Genomic DNA, 22,926 nt, shown 5'->3' with positions numbered 1-22,926 from the left:
CGCTTGATAAAAAGGCGTTGGTAAATTTGCAGACAACAGAAAAGCAAAGTGAAACTGAGTGTAAACACAGCAGACTTGGATGCTGTCATGTTTATAAGACAACGCCCACTGTTTAGGCATACGGGGCGTGCGTCGCGATTGGACGGCAGGCACGCACGCACGCACGCACGCAGCAAACCCAGCAGCGTCGGGTCCTTTCAGTTTTCGACCATGGCGGAATGTGTTCGAGTTGAAGGGAGTAGTCACAGCATGGATAAAAGCATTACTCTTCCACCTGACGAGATATTCCGCAATTTGGAGAACGCCAAGCGGTTCGCCATAGACATAGGTAAGGTTACCTGCGCCGAGCAGCGCGTGCCCTCTCCGTGCGTCGCTGCTCGCCCTCCATCCTCAGGCTGGCTGCTGCACAGCTTGTTAAACGCATTGGGATTACGACGACACATGCCTGGAAGTGAATGTAAACAAGCCAAAGCTAGCTAACGCATAGGGGTAACCAAGTGGCCGGCAAAGCCACTTAGCCTGCTGTTGAGAGACTGTCGAGCTGTCGCGGTTGTCTTAATGTTAAAACCGTGTGTGTGTGTATGTGTGTGTGTGCCAACCTGACAAACTTTAAGAAGTGCAGCAGCGTTAATGTTAGCTGGCCTGTGAGGCAGACCATAGTTTTATTGAGTTTCGTCGTTTACCTAACTAGCAGCTTGCATATGTTGTCCACTAACGTGAGTAGGCTGCTTCCGCTTTCTGACAGGTTTAACACCGGGCTCTGTAACCGTTGTTTTGCTTTTTTTTTTTTTTTTTTTTTTTTAAACAGGTGGCTCTCTTACAAAGCTGGCCTACTACTCCACTGTTCAGCACAAAGTGGCCAAAGTACGATCTTTCGACCATACTGCAAAGGTAATAAATACCTCAATCAGTTGTGAAGTCAGGCTAACGTTATACCTTTCTGCTGAATCCAGGCGCTGCTAACTACTGGGTTAACCCTCCCCTTACCTTCAAATTTAACAACATTTTTTTTTATCAGTTGGCGTCATTTTGACCCCAGTAATTTAATTCTCCGTTACATGATTTTGATATAAATGGTTACCCAAGTTCATGTGTCAGGTACTTTATGCTTATCTAAATAGCCCTTTAAATAAGACATAAACTCCCCCACTCTCTCCCTCTTATACCTCAAATTTCTTATGGGAGTCATGTTTTTTCCTCCCAAATGTCACATTAACTATCAGTGGTTCTGGCAGTACTGCAGGTTATGTAAGGTTAGGGCCCTAAGGCAGCAGGAAGTTTCTGAAACATTTTAAATGGAATGTTTTTTGTTCCTCAGTGTCATCCAAAACAGCTAAAACAACTGTGTGCAGTTAAAACAGTCTGGGGTCTAATTGACCCCAAAGAAACACTGATGCATACAGAATATGTACAGGCATTGAAAACATACCATCATATTAATTTTATGTTTACCCACTTGTCCCCATTACGTTAGGAAAAGTCATTGAATATGAAGCAACAAAAAAACAATGTTAGTCATGCATTTAGAGACATTAAACACTGAGTGGGCTAAAATTGACTCCAAAGATAATAGAAGGGTTGATAAAGTTCACCCATTTACGGGACTTGCTCTTCTGTGTTTGCTTTTCCTCTGTGTCCCAGGAGGTTCCTAGCGACAAGCTCTATGAGATATCTGTGCAGGAAGAGATCACTGCACGCCTGCACTTTATCAAGTTTGAAAATGCATACATTGAAACATGCTTGGACTTCATCAAAGACCATCTGGTCAACACTGAAACCAAAGTCATCAAAGCCACAGGCGGAGGGGCACACAAGTTCAAAGACCTCATTGAGAAGAAACTTGGACTCAAGTGAGTGTGCAAATCAGCTCTAATTTCATAATCAACCTGTCTCTGTGCTTTAGCAGTTCAGTTTGGATGTAATAATGTGTGTATGTACAAAAAAGATTGCAACAGAACACCAGTATTTGACAAAAAGTTAAAAGGTACGATGGGCCAGGAACATAATACAGGACTCATCTCACCCAGCCAACCAGCTCTTCACACTGCTGCCCTCTGGAAGGCAATACAGGTCTGTGATGACCAGTACTCAAAGACTCTTGAACAGTTTCTAATTCATGTGCCAGCTCTTATTAAATAATACCAGGCTGCTGAAATATCTGTGCTAGAATAATTATAATAATTTCATAGGCGGAGTGCAATATAAAAATACTCACTGGCATGTGCAACATACCTCGCAATAATATTATCTTTGCATTATCACTATTTGTGATTTAAATAAGAGTCAGTGTTTGCATATGTATTTATCATCTTTTAATCCTTTTTATCCTCTACCTTTATTCTACGTACCACTGAAGGAGTTACAGTGAAATTCGTTGTAACAGCTGCTGTTCAATGACAATAAAGGCATTCTGTTCTATTTTATTCTAAAATTAGTGGTTTGCCACTTTTGTGGCTAAGCAGCTGTGATTTGGATGCCGTATTCCTGTAACTATGAGGAACTAAACTGTCGAACCAGCTGATGTTGCGTGTGGTTTGAAATGAGAACTTGCATACTCAGGACTCTTTACTGTTCTGAACACTTGCTCTGTTGACAGATTGTAGATCTCTGGTCAAACCGGAAAAGTGGATAATATATTTATCTTTGCTAGCCACTTTGGCCAAAGAGAGTAACTTAAGATAATGGATTTTAATGTGTTGTATTATTGCAGAGTGGATAAAGAGGATGAGATGACCTGCCTTATCAAGGGCTGCAACTTTGTGCTGAAGAACATCCCCCATGAGGCTTTTGTCTATGCCAAGCACGCTGACTCGGAGTTCCGCTTTCAGAATACGCACCCAGACATTTTCCCTTATCTGCTTGTAAACATCGGCTCTGGGGTGTCTATTGTAAAGGTAATAACTGCTTAACCCAGGTCCCCCCCGGTTTAAAAGGAGGCATAGGATGAGAGGCCACTCTGCTGGTGTTGGTTGGAGAAAGGAGATCAGGGACTGAGTAGTGATGGGAAAATGAAGCTTCCTGAAGCAATGAGGCTTTCCAGCCCATTGCTTTGCCCTAAGGTTCGCTACTCGAAGCTTCATTCAGTGCTCACTAGCCCCATCTGCTGCTAGAGTTAAACTATGACAGCCAAGTCATTTAAATAGATTTCAAATGTTATCACAATGACGAGTGCGATTAAGCAGTGACAGAAAATGAATGGATGGATGTTATCAAAATATAGAATAGTGTTTAATCGCTGCACAATAATAATAAAGTCTATAGTGTTTTATATAACCCTGCTCTCCCTTTTTATTCCTAAACATTTTCTATGCCTTCTTTCCCATTTTGGTTTGTGCTTTTCATGGCCATCAGTGTTTATTATTTATTGAACACATTAGGTGTTGTGTGTTGGAAGTGCAGTGCTTAGGTGACACAGTATGTTCGGAGGGGGGCAGGGAGGGGAGAGGGTAATCATTATATATTGTATTATAATACAAACCAAATTTCCCCCTGGGGACAAATAAAGTATGATTGATTGATTGAAACTGTGCTACGAACGCGCGAACCAAAATACCACCTACTACAACCCACAAAGCGTCACGGTTTTGTCGTGCTTTTATTTTGAAAAACGACACGCAAAATGAACCAGTCACGTCACCTGTGTAATGCGAGGCCTCGTTTGTAATTCGTCACGTGGTTTTCAGCAAACCGATGCAAGCCTCGAAGCGGGGCTTCGTCAGACACGCCTCCTTCATTCTCGGTACACGCCTCGAAGCTTTGCTTCAAACGTCCCATCACTAGGACTGAGCACAAAACTGTAGGTTACAACAAATACAAGACTGAACCTATTCAGTCTTTATGCAGAGACGAGGCAATGGTAGAATCAATGCAACGGTCCTGTCTGTAAAAAACTGAAGGTAGTATGCATGCAGTTTTGTGGGGTATAAATGTTTTCCATTCTCATTTTGGCAGTGAGAATAACAATTAAGTGGGCTGCCTACCAGATAATAGGGAGGAAAATGGACCGCTGACTCTGTTCCACTGTATAAACATGAGCAAGTATGAATCTCTCAGAAATAAATGTTGCTCTGGCTCTTAACTTGTATAAAGGATTGGCTATTTAAATTATAAACATGCATCTGAAAATGTATTTACAGCTTTGCAGAACTAATTATTATATCACCACTATCATCATGACTGTCATCATTACCTTTACTTACAGCTCAGCAGAACAGTGAGGACTTAGGCCCTGAATGGCAAAAAGTCAGCATGAGCAAAGGAATCAGTTCAAAACAAGCAATAAAAAGTAAAATAGCAGACAACAAAATCATAACATTGATGTACAGAGTAAGTAAAATAAATAAAGCCATTAAATCAGACAACAGGATCCGTGATACCAGTCATGACCAGTTAAACCAATCACAAGCAGATCTGGTCAGCTTAATGCTTTCACTTTTATCAATCAGACAATTTCAGCAATAGTTTCAGTGTATACGTTCAAATGTAGATGATGTTTCCTGTCATTTTCTGTGTTATGTACAGGAAGTCAGAGATGTTGACCAACCAGCCTTAACCACAAAAATCATTTTTCATCCTTACTTATGATGTAATTTTGGTGCATTATGTTGAACCTTCCAGATGTTTGTATCCAAGCTTCCTCTGTCCGTACCATTACTGAGTTACAGAATAATGTCCTATTCTCTGCCCCTCAAACAGGTTGAATCAGAGGATAAATTTGAGCGCATAGGAGGGAGCTCAATAGGCGGGGGGACATTCTGGGGCCTTGGAGCCTTGCTCACCAAAACAAAGGTATCGTTTGTAACCCAGCTTCCTCTTGCTGTTAGACCAATTTTTTTTTTTTTTTTTTTTTTTTTTTTTTTGCCATCATTTGCCAATTTCTTGACTGCTACAGACTTGACACATTTTGTTTTTCTCATTCCTTGTGGTCATTAGGCAATGCAAAGTGCAGTACCTCATTTCTTAAAGCATTTTGATCTTTACTTTTTTCCCCTCCTTTAGAGATTTGACGAATTGCTACAGTTGGCCTCAAAAGGGCAGCACACAAGTGTGGATATGCTTGTCAAAGATATCTACGGAGGATCTTATGGGTCTTTGGGCTTGACTGGAGATCTTATTGCGAGCAGTTTTGGGAAGTCTGCTACTGCTGACAAAGGTGACACAAAAGCCCTTTGTTTTTATGCAGCTCCCCTAAAGTCTAGTATCTTCATATTCAGAGTATTGATAAGAGAATGAATTGAACATTTTATATGTATTAATACTTTCATTGATTTAATATGACAACTTTTAATCACATAAGGCATAAGTAAAATCATCTCACTTTAATCACAAAGACAGATTTCCTTTGTTTTTTGGACATCTAAGTGGAAATGCAGGTTTGACACATTACAGTTGTCCATTGTGCAGTTGTGCAACTCCCCCTCTGAAGTGAGCTCATGCCCTCTCACCCAGTTGTGGTGCAGCCTTGTATTTGCAACCTCCAGGTATTTGTCACTGTTGAGAAATGTGGACATGGCAGCATGCCACGCAGATTCACAGCCTTTGCTGGCTGTTGGGCCATTCATGATTTTCATGTAAGGGTGTATTCAGTTTCAGCGCACATATGGATAATGATCTTGACAGTGTGACTGTTTTTATTTGGTACATTTGGAAACAGCTAATTCATCTTTACATTCATCTCTACATTTCTTTGTGCTGAGAAGGTTTTGTATGGTGCTATTAATAGTAATATTGGTGTTCAGTCCAAGGTATGAAACAATGAGTCATAAATCTGCTTTCACATGTGGGAACATATAATGTTGGACCCCTATTATATCTTTTGTCTTAATACAAAAACACTTAGAAATCTAGAACATAATGTTTTGTTCTTTTTAGGACATGAGTGTTAGGTTTTTCACTTTGTGTAAGGTTATTGAGTGTGAGGTTGTGCTTTACTATGTGGAACAATTTCATAATCTTCACCGTTTTTAAACTTGTCTCCTTCAATACTGTCACTGAGCAGAAGCTATTCAAGATATTTAGAAGTATATCCCATTGATTACAAGCCCCCTCTTAGGACACTGACAGAATTTTCCCACCAGCACCTCTCAGAACATGGTGCTAGACTCCTGTTAATCATTTCTTGACAGTATTGCAGTAATCATTTAAGGATGAACAGGATAAGCTTTTAAACCCTTTGAGTCTTGTTTTCATTGCAATGACATGACTATTTTGCCTGTATGTTCATATAAAGATCTGCTCTGAATTGTAGACTTTTCCAAAGAAGACATGGCCAAGAGTTTACTCCATATGATCAGCAATGACATCGGGCAGCTGGCCTGCCTGTATGCCAAGCTCCACAACCTCTCCAGAGTGTATTTTGGTGGCTTCTTCATTAGAGGACACCCTGTCACCATGCACACAATCACCTACAGCATAAACTTCTTCACCAAGGCAAGGCCTCTTCCTTCACTGGCACACAGACAATAGACCATTAGACATTCTGGCAGCCTCTGTGTTTCCTCTGAATTCATTCAGCAGTGGTGCTCCTCCTCAGCAAGGAAAGGAAAAATTACATTTTTTGTAAACATGTTTATAAATGCAGGCTGCACTAGATCCACAGCTGGGACTGATGCAGAGACAGATGTTGAACAAAGCAAAAAAAAAAATGGCCCCAAGCACAACTGCTGCATGACATTGTGTTGTGACGATGGAGACTCTCTCTCTGTGGTTCTGTGGTTTGAGCCTTCTGGAGTTCCCTCGTTATCAGTTGTTTTATGTTTTCTCATTCTCACTGATGTAGATATCTCTAGTTTAGACCTGAACCAAGTTCTTCTTAGTATTAGCGGTTTAACTTGATAGCAGCGCCCCCAACCCACACATTGATAATGTTGTTACTCATTTCCCTGTGTAGGGTGAAGTTCAAGCCTTGTTCTTGAGACATGAAGGCTATCTTGGAGCCATTGGAGCATTTCTTAAAGGAGCAGAGGAAGACAGTAAGACAATGCTTATTTCCTCAATTTAGTGGCAACAGTACTATTTTGCTGAAAATCTTCCTCAGCAGTGCCATTTGACTAGAAAAAATATTAGATACATCAAATAACAAAGGCTGCAGTAAAATATTTTTTGGTGGGAGGATTACAGAGAGCCTCTCCAACTTGCTTATTTTATTTTTTATTTTATTTTACTCTATCTATACAGCCTCAGATGCATGGGGGAGCTCACTCCTTGGGAAACTTGTAGTATTACAGCAAATACAACCTTGCCCAAAGTTTTTATCATCATCATTAGTAAAATCAGACATACTTAAAACCCTGGGTTAATGTGTAAAACTGCCCTACGATTAGCTTAGCTACTTGTTTAAATACCAGTCTGTCCCCCAAGTCTTATTGATCACCGGCAAACTGTAGAAGTGAATGTTGGCAATAGTGTTTCAGCAGAGCACAAAGACAAGTGACAGTTTCATAGATTTATGAGAATAATTAAAGTGAAAGGACAAGAAAATGTTATAAACTGTGGGTGTAAATTAGACAAAAAGCTACATCTAAAACAAGTAAAACAGATACCAGAATTAAATCATGACTGTGTCTTCCATACATCTAGATCCAAACCAGTACAGCTGGGGGGAGAATTATGCTGGAAGCTCAGGCCTGATGAGCGTTTCTCCAGATATAAATCCCATGCAACGTGCACGGAGTGGAACGGTGAGTCGATTGGGGATGGAAAGAGAGATCAGATCTGAAACTCGTCATGCGCCACAAGAGGGCACCTCAAACCTCAAGAACTATTTTCACTCCACTGCAGTTTCATCAGTGGTTTTTTTTTTTTTTTTAATCATTCTCTCTGCATCCTCTTCCATCAAATTTCTGAGTGCCTATGATCTTTATTTGATTTTTATTTTGATATTTTCAATGGAAATGTCTGAATCCACAGGTCTCATATGTGAAGATACCCATCAATCTTAACAGTCACATAATCTTTCTTTTCATTTCCTCTCCACACATTCGTCTGTCCACCTAACCCTCTCCTTCAGTTTCCCGTAAGTACGCCCTCCTGCTTTACTCGTGTGCGCTGGTTTGATGACCTGTTGTCTCTGCTCACAGTGCCTTGCTTTATAGCTGTAAACACATCAGTGCTAAGCCATGTCAGGCATTCACTTGCTCATTCACTGCACAATAGTACAAAATTAGGTCTCTAACTTGCTTTGGAATTTGGAAAAGCTTCTTTTCTGTTTTTTGTTTTTTTTAGACCTTTTTTACGGCAGAGCCTGGGGCCGTATTCACAACCATGCTGAGAATGCTCTCAGAGCGCTCCTAACTTAGCCTAAAAAAGTGATTTAGGAAAATTCCCAAAACAACTCTGAACAAGGGAGGGACAGAAACTTTTGTCTTAGCAGGAGTTTTGGTTAACCCCGCTGCTATCACAGAATTTAGTCTCTATTAAGATTTTATGTAACGAACGTCTGTGTTGAATAAATTGTAAGCCGTATTTTAAACGTAGCCTTAATATATTTGATGTTAACGGGGGGAAAATGTCTCAGCACAGATAATGAGAATGTGCATCCCGACAATTACAGCAGTAGCACCAGGGAAGCCCACTTTGAATGAATGCCCTCTTGTGAGTCTGCAAGGCGTGGACAGTCAGTGGAAATGAAATGATCTGCGTAACAGTATGAGGCTGTGAAAGTGCTGTAATTTTTCGTGTGATCACTCTGCTGATGGAAGGTTGTGACACACCCAAGTCATCGCTGCTGCACTGTTGCATTTTTCCAGTTGCATCATATCTTATTTCTGCGATCACTTTCATTTTCTGGCATTATAGTGTTATTGCTCGGGGTGTGAGATGTTAGTGTATCTCTGATAAGATCGACCATAAACATTATCCCCGCACTATCTACTCTGTAGCGTTTCAGTAGCTCACTCTTCTTCAGCGTTTTGAGCATATTTCTCCGATTTCTTCGCCTTTATGCTTTATTTTCTTTTCTGCTTAAGAAACTTTTAGGCCCCTTAAAATCCTCCTCCCTACTCCTAACAGTTGTTCACCTTAGAAGCTGTCTTAAGGGCTAAGATGGTCTGCGAATAACTTTTGTCTTTGCTAGTATCTTGTCGTAATTGTTACATGGAAATTGTTAGACAAACATCACAATTCTAAGAATTATGCACTAGGAGCAGGTCCTGGTACTAGGAAGCTTTGTGAATATAGCCCCTGGTGTTTTCCGTGTTACTAAAAGTTGTTTTTCTGAAAACCTGCGATGTGAAGATGCTTGGTTTGATACTCATATAAAGGGCATGAACAGTGACCACTTTGCTTTGTGATCACTTTAAGTGTATTTTCACTTAACATTATGCACACCTCCATAGAAATTTAGAAGCTGTTAACTTCCAACATAAGCTGTCATGAGGATCCACTCTCACCACTGACATTCACTTCTTCCCCTTACTTTAACATTATTAATTACAAATAGCAAATTTTCTACCATAAAACTCCCATTAAAGCTGTAGAGTGTTGTATAGTTACTGTGCCTGGACGTGATATGAATCCAGATGGTGGATAAATATCCTCTTTAGTTGCTCTGTGCTCCCTTGGGCTGCTAATCCACAATGCTACTTTATTTCTACATTAAGTTCCATAACGAGGCAGAACAGGCCCCAAAACACTTTAAGCACATAAACAAGGGAGGTAATGCCAAATTAAAAAGCAACATGCTGCGGTACCATGGGGTGGGGTGGTGGGATTAAACAGTCCTTGTAACTTAGCACAGGTAGCATAGCACTAACATTACACCAGGAAAAACAACATGATAGTACTTACAACAAATAAATGCAGTTACAAAAAAAGGGTATTGGGACTTGTTTTTACTTGTCTTTCCTTTATGTACTGAAAGTGTTTTTTGGGAGCTTTTTGCCATTCTGTGGATCTGAATGTAGAGACAGAAATACATTATTTTGGAGTAGCAGCAGAGGGGAGCATGGAGCAGCTAATTTGGATATATATTATCTAGCTATACAACCCAACACTATACCAAAGTTCAATTTAACCCTTAACTCCCATTAATACCACTGCTGGGAAAAAGTTATCAAAGATGTCTGGGGATGGGCCACACAGAGATTGCTGGAATGAAAAGCAGTCCAATTTTTGAATTAGTTATTCCAATTCAATTTAAGAAACTTGTGCTGATTATAAGCATCTATAGAGGCAATGTTGGTGACATAATACTCACCAACACATATAGAAGTATGTTCTCAAAAAAATGAAATTAGGTTATCCACATCTAATAAATGTAATAGTGTGAACCAATTACTGGGTCAACACACTGATATAAACATTGCTCCCAAACTGAATAACAAATCAGTTTTGATCATTTACCTTCACCTGGATCCCACGATCATGATCTTTGAACCCCGTTTAAACCATCTCTCCTGTGTCTCCCCAAGCTCTCCTGTTGTCTAAATAAAGAATAAAGTAGACATCCAACTCAGCTTGTAACAAAAAACAAACCCTAACTTCATAGTAGACAGGTTGATGTAGTTGTTGACATCTGAGGAAGAAGCGTTGGTCCATCTGAATTTATGAACAAGGCAGAATGTGTGTCCTCTCTTTTTTGCTTTCAGTTTGACATGTTGGAGATGGACCGCCTGGAGAGGCAGCTGGTAAATCTGCCTCTGCTGCAGGATGCCTCTTCCTATATCCCTGACACAGTGGATCTAACAGAGGACGCTCTGGCCCGCGAGTACTGGCTCTCCTGCTTCGAAGAGGCCCTAGATGGGGTAAGGTGGCTGTATCTTTCACTGAGCATCTACTTTCCCCAGTAAACTACCAGGGGCCAAAAATGAACACCCACCAGGCACCAGTTAAATTAAATAGTTAGATATGAAAATAATTAAAGGAAAAACATTTGTCACTCAAACCAGTTAGTTTTTTGAAACCACAGCATTTCAGTGTCTCCATTATATATATTTATAGAGTCCCAGCTTTTATGCGTACTCAAAAAAACACTCTTCTGATCAAGAGGAAATAAAAGAAAATAAAAAATTATTACTTTTAAAATTGGCCTTTAAATATTATTATCTTAATGTATTAAAAATTTCATACACCTTTCACACTGTGCCTGATTCTATATATGAAATAACATTGAAAACATATTTACAAACACATATTTCTATAGAATACAGATTCCTCTACTGATGGCGCTGGAGGAAAGGTCACAAAAATTAGATGGGTTTCGTCCTCTAGGTCTTTTTCAACTGGGGCACTGTCTAAAAAATATTCTGACTACTGCTTGTACTTAGTGATGCTGGTTACATCTCATATGGAGCAAACCAGAGCCTGCACACTGAAAGCTGATTTTAAAGATGTATGGATTTACTGGTGCATGCATTTACTAATTTAAAGTTATATAGTGTTACTTTGTGTCGGCACGTTTTCTTCCTTCAAATCATGTTCCTACTTTCTCTTAGTCTGCCTGTGGCTACTTTTACTTCACATAGCCCTGTGCTTTGCCAGGTGTCCTGTAGTGCCACTTGACAGTCCCCTGGGAAGGGGCATGAACTTGTTGCTTTCAGTCAGCGGTGGGCAAATGGGTATTAAAAATAGAGCCAGGTTGTCATCCAGTTGTCAGCCTTTACTCAAAGGTTGTCAGCCTTTACCCAAAATGCAACATTTCTTTCAGCTGCATTGCATTGCAGGGGCTGCTGTTGATGGGAACCTGTATCTCAGCCTCTTCTACTTTAGATTTTTTTCTGTGATTGTTGAACGTCTTTTTCAAAATGGTAAGTCTATAAAGAAGTCCTTGCTCTTTGTTTTTGAGGGAGTGACACCACCAGTCTGAAGGAGTGTTTCTGCTTTCAAAATCAAATGTAGCTGTGCTTGAATTGTCTTGAGGCGGTGTTATGTCATCTCTGCAGTGCGTCCAAAATGGGCCCAGAAATGCAGGTACAACAGGTTGGTGGCTTCTGACCCTGGACAAGTAGCCACGTTGAGACAGTAAATTCAGCTGTCACTGTCCTGATCAGGCCAGAAAAGATAAATATATAACGCTTTGTCTCATAAACTGTCTTTCCATTCCTCGTCTTCATGCACTATAGAAACTCAGCGCACTCTCCCAATTACAGCCAGTGCCCTTGCCACTCAAAGTGAGTTTAAAAAATGGGTAAAAATGCAAATTTTGAACCCTGGCCAGTTTTTCCTCTTAGGATAACATGGCCTGATTTTGGACATCCTGCTCAATGCTTGTGTTCTGCATGAGTTGTGACCTGAAAACATACCTAATTATTGTTCTTGTTTGTTTTGAACAGGTGGTGAAGAGAGCTGTGGCGAGTCAGCCTGACATCCCAGAGGCAGCGGAGCGAGCCGAGAAGTTCCGTCAGAAGTACAGGCACAAGCTTCAGACCCTCCGCCACCAGCCTTTGTAAGAGCTTGCTCTGCTTCTGCATGCAAAGCTTCATCATCTATCTGGAGTTTGCTCTTAGTAGTCTAGAACTAATTTCTTGATTATCTGCAATAGATTTGTGTCTTCGTATCTAGCTACTGCATTCGCTTATGTCCTTAATTAGTGAACGTGGGAATTTTTTATTGATACTGAATTCTGTTCATTGCTTCAGTTTTTAGGAAGAGTGTGCACCACACTGTAAGTTGTCCTTTTTAACCAAAACTCTACGATGTGGCCACAAAAATGATTTATAAAACGCAACTGTTTCAAAAATCATGTCCATGACAAAGTAAAATATGTTAAGGTCCAGTGATATGGGAATGATGGAGACATAGCTTCTTGATGCTCTAGGATAAAAAAAACACCATGTCAGCTCGAACTCCAAAAAGCTCTGGTTAGCATTATTATATTTTTGGAAACTGGATAATGATTGAACATGTACATTTGCCCCAGTGTTATCAAACCTGGTCAACCAATGCCTTTAATTCACTGCAGAAACATGAATATCATTTAAAGCAGAGTTATAAGATTTCACATAACAATGGAAAAGTGATATGTTCCCATCCTCCCAGCCCCGATTGCGTGTGTGTTTCTCTCTGGCTAATATAGAGTGCTTCTCTTCTCACCTAGTGCTTATGGATCCCTCACTGTCAGAAGTCTGTTAGACACGAGGGAACACTGTTTAAACGAGTTCAACTTTCCTGATCCCTACTCTAAGGTCTGAGTGAAATCCATCAACCTCTCTGTTCTTCTGTGTTTTCTTCGCTCTTTGTAGCACATCATCAGTGTTTTTTTCCACATCTGCTGTTGAACCGGGGTGGTGCTGACAAGATAACCTGTTGTAGACTTTTTACCATTAATGCTCACATGCAATCTAAAGGTCTTGTATATAGTTGTTTTCATCTGGTAAATTAAGGCATGGAATTGAAATGCTAGAAATGAGTTTTTGACATGTTGTGAAAACGTTTCGGCAATACAATCTGACATGTTGTCAAATGAAAATATCTAACCAGCCCTTAATTTCACCTGAAATAGAAGCCGTTTGTCACAGTGGTATCCGTGCTGTGTTGCAGATCAAACAGAGGGAGAATGATGTGGCTCTCAAGTACTACCAGAAGGCCGTGAAGTCCCTGGAGGAGCTCAGCTGGGAGGAGAGGCAGTTTGCCCTTGTCAGGGGCGTCCTGGCTGGGAATGTCTTTGACTGGGGAGCCAAGGCTGTGTCTGAGTGAGTGGAGTTAACTGCTGGTCCATTCTGTGAGCAACTTGGTTGATGGGTTGCTTAACTCGGACCTGTCACAACTATGGAGCATTTTCACAGCAGCTATTTTGAAGGTGCTGCTCCATTCAGGTCCTGGTGTTGTGCATTCTGGTTTATTTGAAAGGCTCTGCTACACATTACTGTAGCAAAACCTTAATTAATGTCATTAACACCTGTGTTTATCCTGCATTTCATGTTAGAACGGCTGCTGTGAAAAAGGTCCACACTAGTGGGCGGGTAGTGATATTGCCCTTAACAACATTACATTGTTTTGATGAGTTTACATAGATGGCTACAAAGCGATAATTTGATAGTATTAACTGAAAATAGTCATAATACATAAATATATAATATATACAGTTATGTCAGAGTTCACAACAATTGATGCACCAACTTCATCAATTGACGCAGTTCCTCTCCAAGCCTTGTTTTTGAGACTTATTTTTGTAGTTGTTGAAATAAATTTTATGGAGAAGAACTGGGAAGGTTGGTGTGCCTCTCATCAACTTGTAAGCCATTTTGTACTCGCTAGCTTCAAATCATTCATGGCAGGGAAGCAAGAAAGCCCAGAAATGTGATTGGATGTAGATGGTTGGTTACTGCAAAGAGTTCAGCCTTGGCCCCCTTTTCTTGGGCAGCAAACTTTGTTAATCATCCACACAGTTGCTGAATTCCCTTGGTTGTCTGCTTACTTGATTGTGTTGCTCACACTTTGGACATCTGGTTAAGGTTGCTTTAAGTTCAGAAGATGTTTTATCTGAGGCCTTAGAAGCTGGTAAATCCCGACAATTTCGCCTTGACAGCAAGGTTTGGTCAGTCTGGCTCTTTTTTCACCTTTCTCATTTCTCTTAATGTTATGCAGTGTCCTGGAATCTGATCCAGAGTTTGGGTTTGAGGAGGCTAAACGGCAGCTGCAAGGTATCAGTGTCCTTCTCTTTGGACTTATTTCTACTCTGGTACACCTTCTGCCCTGCTCTATTGCTTTCATATCCTGCAAAGTCTTTTTTCAAGTTTGTTATTTAAAGTGGAGTTCACCCATCACACATCATTATCTACTCACCTCCATATTAGTTGAAACATGAACTGTATTATGCTAGGGATGTAGCTGCCATAGCACAACTCTGTAGCAGCCTTCTCAAAACAACTGAAGTCGGTGAGTATCACTTTTAGAGCAAAAAATTACTCCACACACCTTGTGCAGCATGATTCAAGTCTGCAGCCAAATCAATGCACCCTGAGTGGAAAAGACCAATATTTACACTGTTAGGGTTAGGCTTACACAGGCAAAGTACATCACTGATGGCAGGAACAGTTACATGGGAATTTTGATGTCTCTTTTGAACAAAAATGGATAATGTATCCATTTTTTTCAAACTTGTGTCAAATGATGGGATTTTTGAATGAACCTTGACACATAGAATAGTTACTATATTATTCAGTGATAATACAAATCTGTTGATTATATGTTTCTGTGTTTCTGTTCTGTCCCCTCACAGAGCGGCCGTGGCTTGTTGATGCCTATGACCAGTGGATTGAGAGACTGAAGGTCTGGCTCTTTCACAGTTTTTTGTATTTTACTTGATCTCAGAATCAAGTTATTTATGGTAATATTCCATTTGTTTGGGCACTTTTATCCATCCGTCCATAAACATATTTATTTGGGATGAAACCAGTGAGTAATTGATGCCCTCCTCTATCTGTTGACTTACTGCTTATTCATAAAGTGGAAAGAGGAAACATAAAGGCTTTTGCGTTCTCATTTTTAATATTTGCTTGCTTGCTTTTGCCTGTGTTCTGTTTATGATCACTACATGAATACAGTCCATCCTGGTTTTCTCTTGCAGGGTCCTCCTCACAAGTGTGCCTTGTTTTTCGTAGATAATAGTGGAATGGACATCATTCTAGGGGTAATGCCCTTTGTCAGAGAGCTTCTCTGTCGCGGAACAGAGGTAACGGACTGTGTTAACCTAATTATTATTAAAATATGACTTTTCATCAGATGTTAACTCCAAATCCTAGCATTTCATGCTCTGTTTCCTTTTAGGTTGTGCTGGCCAGCAACTCTGGTCCAGCTTTGAATGACGTCACTAACGGTGAACTTCAAATATTGACCGAAAGAATAGCTGCTATGGATCCAGTGATTCAGTAAGTTTTATGGGATTTTTTTGATAACATGCAAAATTTTATTGATTTGAGGTTCATTTGCTGTAATTGCTTGGCTTGACAAGCTGATGAATTAATGGTGTACTTTTACAAAAAAATAAATTGATATTATATATAAAACATATATTTTATATACAAATAAGTTTAGCAGAATTGCAATGGTGTTACCATTGGGTACTCCTTCTCCAATGATATCTAAATCCTGTCCAAAGCCATGTCTTGAAATTTTATTTTTAATGTTCAATCTTTCTTTACCTCTCCCAGTTGCTCATGTTCCAGCAATGGCAACTCAAGGCTACTAGTCGACTAGGAAAACCTGAATTATGGAGAGCCCTACTGATCCTTTGGTTTTCCACCTGAAACGTTTTATATTGCACAGTGTTTGCAGTGAACTATTTATTACCTGTTTTGCAGGTCTGGGCTGAAGGAGGACAGGCTCACGTTGGTCCAGAGTGGCTCCAGTTCTCCCTGCCTTGATCTGAGGTTGGTCTCAAGACAGCTGTTATGTTTGAAATGTTGATAATTGCATGTCTTGTCAGTGAATAGTTTTTGAGCATGAAGCATGGGTTTTTGCATGACTCACTAGAAGTGCATGAAAAATTAATTTGATCATTTCTAGTTCTTGAAAAATGAGAGTGTCTGGGGAAAAGTGTCGAAGAAACATAACTGTTGTTCAGTTTTAGTGCTCAAATGACTGCAGACAATCCTCTTCAAGCCACTATAAGAATACATCAGATTTTATTCTTACCAAAGTCTTCATATTCAGTTAAGAAATCCTGGAAAATTATGGAATATGAATAGAAACCCTCTCGTGTAGGTGTGTCTGTTTAGGCCTGAAGCTGACAAGAACCTGTGGGACAAGGTTTGGTTCCGCTTTGGCTAACCATGATTTCTGATTTAATTGCTCTGTTCTGGTATAAATTAGAATGTGCAGCGGCGTTGACACTTTTTTAGCTACTTTTTTATCTACTATTTTTTTTGTAACTGCTTTAACTACCCTGTTTCTTGTCAGTTCTTTTGATTCCTGATGATTCCTGTCTCTGGATCAGAGCCTGTCAAAGCCTACAGGATTATGAGGGGAAAACATGGTTTAGTGTGAGATCAGTATTTATCAGTCAGTCAATGGCTATTTCGTGCTTCAGTCGGGTTCATGCCAAGGAAAATATGTTATTTTTCAGGTTTGATTGGGTTTGGACCAAAGTTTTTCAGACAAAGTTGGGGTTTGGCTTAAAGATTTGGGTCCGAGGTAAACTCTACCCGAAACTACAGTGTGTTGCTTTGTAATGTTTTGAACAAACAAAAAAATTTAAATCAAAATGTAGGTCTACAGATACATTGAATGTACATCTCTTTGACCAGTTTAGCTGACTTTTAAACTCCAAGCAGGAGAGCAAGCAATGACACATCTGTGATTCTCAATCCAGATACTGACTTTGAATGAGTAGTAGGCAAACAAAAGTACAGCAGATAAAAAAAAACAAAACAAAACAAAAAAAAAACAAAAATAGTGATCTACTTAAATGAGATCTGATCTTGGACTGTCTCTCTTGTTGAGCTCTAGTGGTTTGGGCGGGAGAGTTTTGAAAGCTAGAAATGTCAGCACCTGGCAATTGTTGCCCTCAGATATATTATGGTCATTTGTGCCACAGAGCAGTAAAACAATCAGTAGTTTTGTTTTTTTTCCTCTGCCATTCCCCAGCCGTTTGGACAAAGTGCTGGCCATGGTGGTGCGGGAGCGGCAAACCGACCTGGTGATCATTGAGGGCATGGGCCGGGCCATCCACACAAACTACTACGCCATGCTCACCTGCGAGAGCCTCAAGATGGCCGTCATCAAGAACTCATGGCTGGCTGACCGACTAGGGGGGAAGCTGTTCAGTGTGGTCTTCAAGTACGAGGACCCAACCAGAAAACCCAGCAAGGATACCGTAGCTCTCACACCCTCATGAGCCAGCCTAGGTTGTGTTTCGGTTGGGCAGGAGGCTGAAGTCGAGGAACCAGTCAGAACACAGACTGTGGTGATCATGAGGATCGTACTGCCACTTGTTGAATGAATGATTGTAGTACTTACTGTAAAATTCAGGAAGATTTTAAAGATGATCCATAACAGGGAGGCATTCGATTTTAAAACGGGGGTCATTTTACCACAGGTTTTATCTAGGGCTGTCAAACGATTCATCATTCTAATCGCATTAATCACAAGGTAATTCGTGAAGTAATTGCGATTAATCACATATTTACAATGACTTGCTTCCTTACCGTTTCATTGTTGTATAGTGAATTTGGAAATGATTTTTGTTTTGCAGAGTTAATACAATGGATTCCCTGACACAATCTGTGATTTTCAGACTGTTGTCCTATCAGCATTGTCTTCCACAATGCTGATGGGACAACAACAGTCTGTGGAAATTTATTTAGCAGCTGCATTACTCAGTTCTGCTGTGTTGACACATTTGCCCATAACACACTCCACAAGTGTGGTATGACGTTGCTTCTACCACTGGAAATGCTAGCAGAAACATGTTTGGCACTGAGATATTTTAAAATCATGCTTAGACTGAACAATATTTCAGTATTGCGGTTTGTCCATATGACTATTTCTGTCCAGAGATCCATCGGTAAGCTTCTTGAAAGAAAACTGTCCATCCAGTGGGTCACAGGATGTCTTGTCGTTCATTTTGTTTATTATCAGTATTCAACTCGGTGTTGGCAGCATGTGCTGCATTTGTGACATCATGTGGGTTTAAGGGTAAAAAATGAGTCGAAGTTCAACATTTCATTGATTTCTGTCAATTGTTTAATAACGTGTTAAGTAGGGTTGGGTACCGAAACGCAGTGCCAATAGGGCACCAGTTCTGACGTAAACGGTAGTAACGAGACCGAATAAGAACGAAAATTTCGGTACCTCATTTCGGTGCCGGTCGCTGGTGTTCCGGTGTCAACTTGCGGTTGTTTAACGTGATGTCAGTGCCGCTACTCAGCACACTTGTTGATCAGAACTGATAGTGAGAGGATCAATAAAGATGCTGAAGGCAAAACGCTCCAGGGTTTGGCTGCATTTCACGTCTAAGGAGGATGCAGACTCTGCGACATGCAACAGACGCCTTAAAGCAATGTCGTGCAAGGGAGGTAACACGTCAAATTTAATGAAACATCTGGCATACATGGAGTTTATTTAAAAGCTGAACAATGCACCGTGTTTGATAATCTACATCAGCGGTCCCCAACCACCAGTCCACGGACCGGTACCGGGCCGCGAGACATGCCCGACTGGGCCGTGCAGACCGACTGTAACCCCCCCCCTCCACCACAGTTGCGCACAAATGGCACGAGTTTATTAGTTCCATATGTTACTTGTATTTATATTGTTTAAATATTTAAGTTAATATTGTGTTCAATTTGGCCCTAGAAATAAAAGGGTATTGTTTTTTGACAAAGTGTGTGCGTTTTTGTTTTTTTAAGTACCGGTTCGAGAACCGTTTAAGCACCGGAACCGTTTAAAAAATACCGAGTAGGCACCAGTATCGGATAAAACCCAACCGATACCCAACCCAAGAGTTAAGGTCCTCAAATTAATCGCATGCATTAACGCGTAAACTTTGACAGCCCTAGTTTCATCAGTACAATTTACATTGATTTCTTTCAGGCGTCCAATAAGATGTACAATCACTTAGTTTACCACCATCGTTGCTGCCTACTGACCTCATTCAGTACCTGAAGTGTGTTGTCGTTAAAAGGGAAATCATCAAGGGTTGTCTTCAGCAGGCTTGTTCTTTAAACAGACTGTTATGGCAGATGAGATCTTTAGCTTGTGGACACAGACATCAGACACAATAAAAAAAGAAATTGCATCAGTCATTGGCACCCTGCCAGCACACTGCATCCAGTTACCATAACGATGCTGTGCATAATGGGGACGAGATGCTTTTGCTGGTGTGTGTGTGTGTGTGTGTGTCTGTGTTCACACGCACCACAAGGGTAATTACAGCTTTCAGTGGCAAAGCTTTTCACAAAAAGTGTGTTTCATGTGCCTTGAGGCTGATGTGATCAAAGCATCATTCACTCACTATTCAACCAGCTTGCTTTTAATTTCTGTTGAAGGCTGCAATATACAGCATATAGCACATCTGCTTTTGTTTTACAGCGATTTCATGCCGTAGACGGGAGTCCATTTCACACATGCACTGGACACTGCAAGTTATACCGATGTCAGCCAGAGGAGCTGTATGTGTGAACACAAATGTCTGCATCCGTTGTTCCGCACTTTATCCTCCCAGCTCCCTGCTACTAAGAGTGCAAAATGTGCAGCACAGCCCATGTATGAATAGGGTAGACACAGATAGTATTTCCTGTACGTGTGAACGTGTCCTGTTGTGTGCTACATGTGTGAAAGGGCATCTGGACCTGATTCTCCGCTAATTTGCAGAGTTGATGTATGAAGATGTTGTAGATTGAATCCATGGATTTCTGTTTTTCATTACTTCCAGGGGGTGAATTGAGATTATTTAGAAAGTATACATGTGATATTATCATCTCTTAAGTAGTTATTAAAGTTGCTTCAGGGAATGTGTTTGACCAGTATGAGTAGCAGCACTTAATGACAGGAGGTTTGCAGTAATTGGACTGTGTTACTCCACAAGGTGGCAGTGTTTTACTGTGAGTAGTCTTTATTTTTGAACATCTAGTAACTTTCCCAAAGTGCTTGGCCTCAGAATCAACACTGCATTATTTCAGGTTGAAATGTCTTCTCTTGGATTCTTCAGTGATGTTTTGCTTTCATCACAATATCACACAAAACTTAAAATTTTAATGATCCTAGAGCCATAGGCTGTTAGGCCATGGCACAAATGGTATGGATTTACTTTCATAAAAAATTGGCATGTAGAATTAAAAGCTGCTATTTATCCTAAATTAAAGATGCAACTGTTCAAAGGCAATAAAACCACATCGCTTCATTTTGAACAAACTTAACACTGTGAGATTGGAAAGTGTCTGACCTAATGTATCGGTTATTTCGCTGCTCAACAAATTAACTCAATTCAGTATAGTTTGTCAGATTCTAGAAGTCTTGCCTTGCTGTCAAAATGTTCTCCCAAAGTTATAGTTCCTTGACACGTGGACATCACTTTGTGATATTGTAATGTCATTTGTACATACATGTGAATTAAGAAAGTGTGTATATAATTCATTTGCATCACTTCATATATGCTCACAAAGCACAATTTTGTGTACTATATATTCTCCTGACAATCAATTTTAATTAAATGGTGAAAACCTATATTTTATTCCTTTGTGTGCCGCCCGTTTCTTTTTTGGCAAAGGATGTGTATGCATGTGATGGCCGTATGCTATCATCCAGGGGAGGCAAAAAATGGTGAGACTTGAGAAGTGCCACAGAGAAGTGCACCCATATCTAAGCTCATAACTGCCCCTGGCGCTATAGAAGCTAGACATCCTGGTATGTGGTAGTGGAAGCCTGCTGGGGAGCTGTGCGCTGCTGATAATGTATGAGGCGGCCTGGCAGGGGGTCCTGCTGCTGCTCCTCTCCCTCATCACTCCCACCGCCAAAACATGCATACCAATTCCGTGAGGTGCCACATGCATTTGGCGCCCTCCGTGCACCAGCCTGTCGAAAAAGTCAATTCTATTGTTTTGAACCTGCGGCAGAGGGAGTTTGTTTTTGTCAGTGTCCTCTAATGCCAGTGTGCTGAACGTGTGTGGGTCAAATAGTATATGCAAATGACTCCCAGCATTTTGTTTTAAGTTGATTTGAGCATCAGATGGCGTTTGCCGCCAGGGCAACCTGACTCTGAAAATGCCATGTCATGCGGGGCTCGCATAAGAAATAAAGCTCAGTCCCAAAATAATACAGCACAAAAGAACTTACAGGTCAAAGTTTAGACCTCAGTATATTTTTGGAGGCACATGTATGTTGAAAATGTGCAAGATGCAGCGGTATGGCTAGCATTTACTCTTTACATGCACCGAACAAATAAGGACAGTTTACAGACTTGTTGCTACAGGGTCTCCCATAGGTTCATCCATCATTTCATTCACAATTTCACATAACTGTCAGGTAAAGCCGATAATGTCACGTTACCACAGGACCTGGGAAAACCTGACTATAATTATTGTAGTTACAGTAAACACTTGTTTTAAAAAGAAGTTTTAAGTTGAGGTTTAAATTCAAAACACATGATTGTTTACCTTTTGGTTTATTTTGAGAAACAATAACATTAATTTGTCAGGTGAAGACAGTATGTGAAATTGTACTTTCACAAGTAATTTGTCATAACTTTTAAATAATTTTGTTGCACGGGGCAGTCTTTGTTGAAATATTATTTGCATATCCGGTGTTTTTCTATGCCAGATGAGCAGAGTTTACTGCAACAGGAAGTAATTGTAATAATGTAATAATATACTAAGTGTGGTTCTTATTGTTTGGTCTTTGTTGCAAACCCCCTTGTACGTGCAGCAGCTGGTTGACTGTGGTCTGGCAGAGGTGTAACAGCACCAGGGCAGAATACAGCCTTGTGGAAATTCAATAAAAAGGTGTTGATTCCACAGGAGTGCAGCAGGAGCTACAGGGGGGACCCATTCAAATGTCATCCTCTATTTCACACATCTGTTAATATCTTCCTTACATGCATGATAGACTGGAAGCATGAAGCAGAGGGAGGACATCTCAACTCAGAGGAAGAGAGGAAAAATAAAGTATGCAAATATCTTTTTAAGCAAGAAACACTGCAATCACTGAGTGTGGAAATAATTGAGTAAAGCTCGTAAGTGCTTTATCCAATAAAGAAATCATAGATACATATAGCGAACATGTATTTATATGCATATATGCAGGCTCATAGGCAGAGGCCGATACGCTGTGACTCCACATTGGACCCTTGACGATGTAAGACGTTTGACTTCTGAATGCAGAATGATTTTAAAGGCATACTTCAACTCACTGAATTTTAATCGCTTATCTTTTTCCACCAGACTCGTGTCCCGTTGTGTTACTGGCAATTCAATAAGTGGCTTGTGAGCATTGTTTGCATTCCCCATTCAAACCAAATGAGTATAAAGCTTACTCTGTGGTTTCAATAGGCCT

General features: G+C 40.4%; 1 protein-coding gene across 2 annotated transcripts; it reads left to right on the top strand.

Annotated features, from left to right (window-relative positions):
• The first annotated feature begins 192 nt into the window (after positions 1 to 192).
• On the top strand, positions 193 to 21,109 carry pank4 (pantothenate kinase 4 (inactive)). Of its 2 annotated transcripts, XM_030051396.1 has the most exons (20): positions 193 to 328; positions 809 to 891; positions 1,642 to 1,850; positions 2,711 to 2,894; positions 4,696 to 4,788; positions 4,999 to 5,152; positions 6,248 to 6,429; positions 6,890 to 6,971; positions 7,579 to 7,679; positions 8,009 to 8,014; positions 10,587 to 10,742; positions 12,270 to 12,382; positions 13,034 to 13,121; positions 13,477 to 13,628; positions 14,524 to 14,579; positions 15,158 to 15,207; positions 15,506 to 15,610; positions 15,706 to 15,806; positions 16,239 to 16,307; positions 17,524 to 21,109. In XM_030051396.1, exons 1-20 carry the CDS (start codon positions 211 to 213, stop codon positions 17,771 to 17,773), a joined length of 2,352 nt encoding a protein of 783 aa, XP_029907256.1. In that variant the 5' UTR covers positions 193 to 210; the 3' UTR covers positions 17,774 to 21,109. The 2 variants fall into 2 exon arrangements, with proteins under 2 accessions (XP_029907256.1, XP_029907257.1); XM_030051397.1 differs by lacking the exon at positions 8,009 to 8,014.
• The last annotated feature ends 1,817 nt before the right edge of the window (positions 21,110 to 22,926 follow it).

Source organism: Myripristis murdjan, chromosome 5, assembly GCF_902150065.1.
Source record: "Myripristis murdjan chromosome 5, fMyrMur1.1, whole genome shotgun sequence".
Classification (NCBI taxonomy): Eukaryota; Metazoa; Chordata; class Actinopteri; order Holocentriformes; family Holocentridae; genus Myripristis; species Myripristis murdjan.
This window is presented reverse-complemented; position numbering and strand designations above follow the sequence as displayed.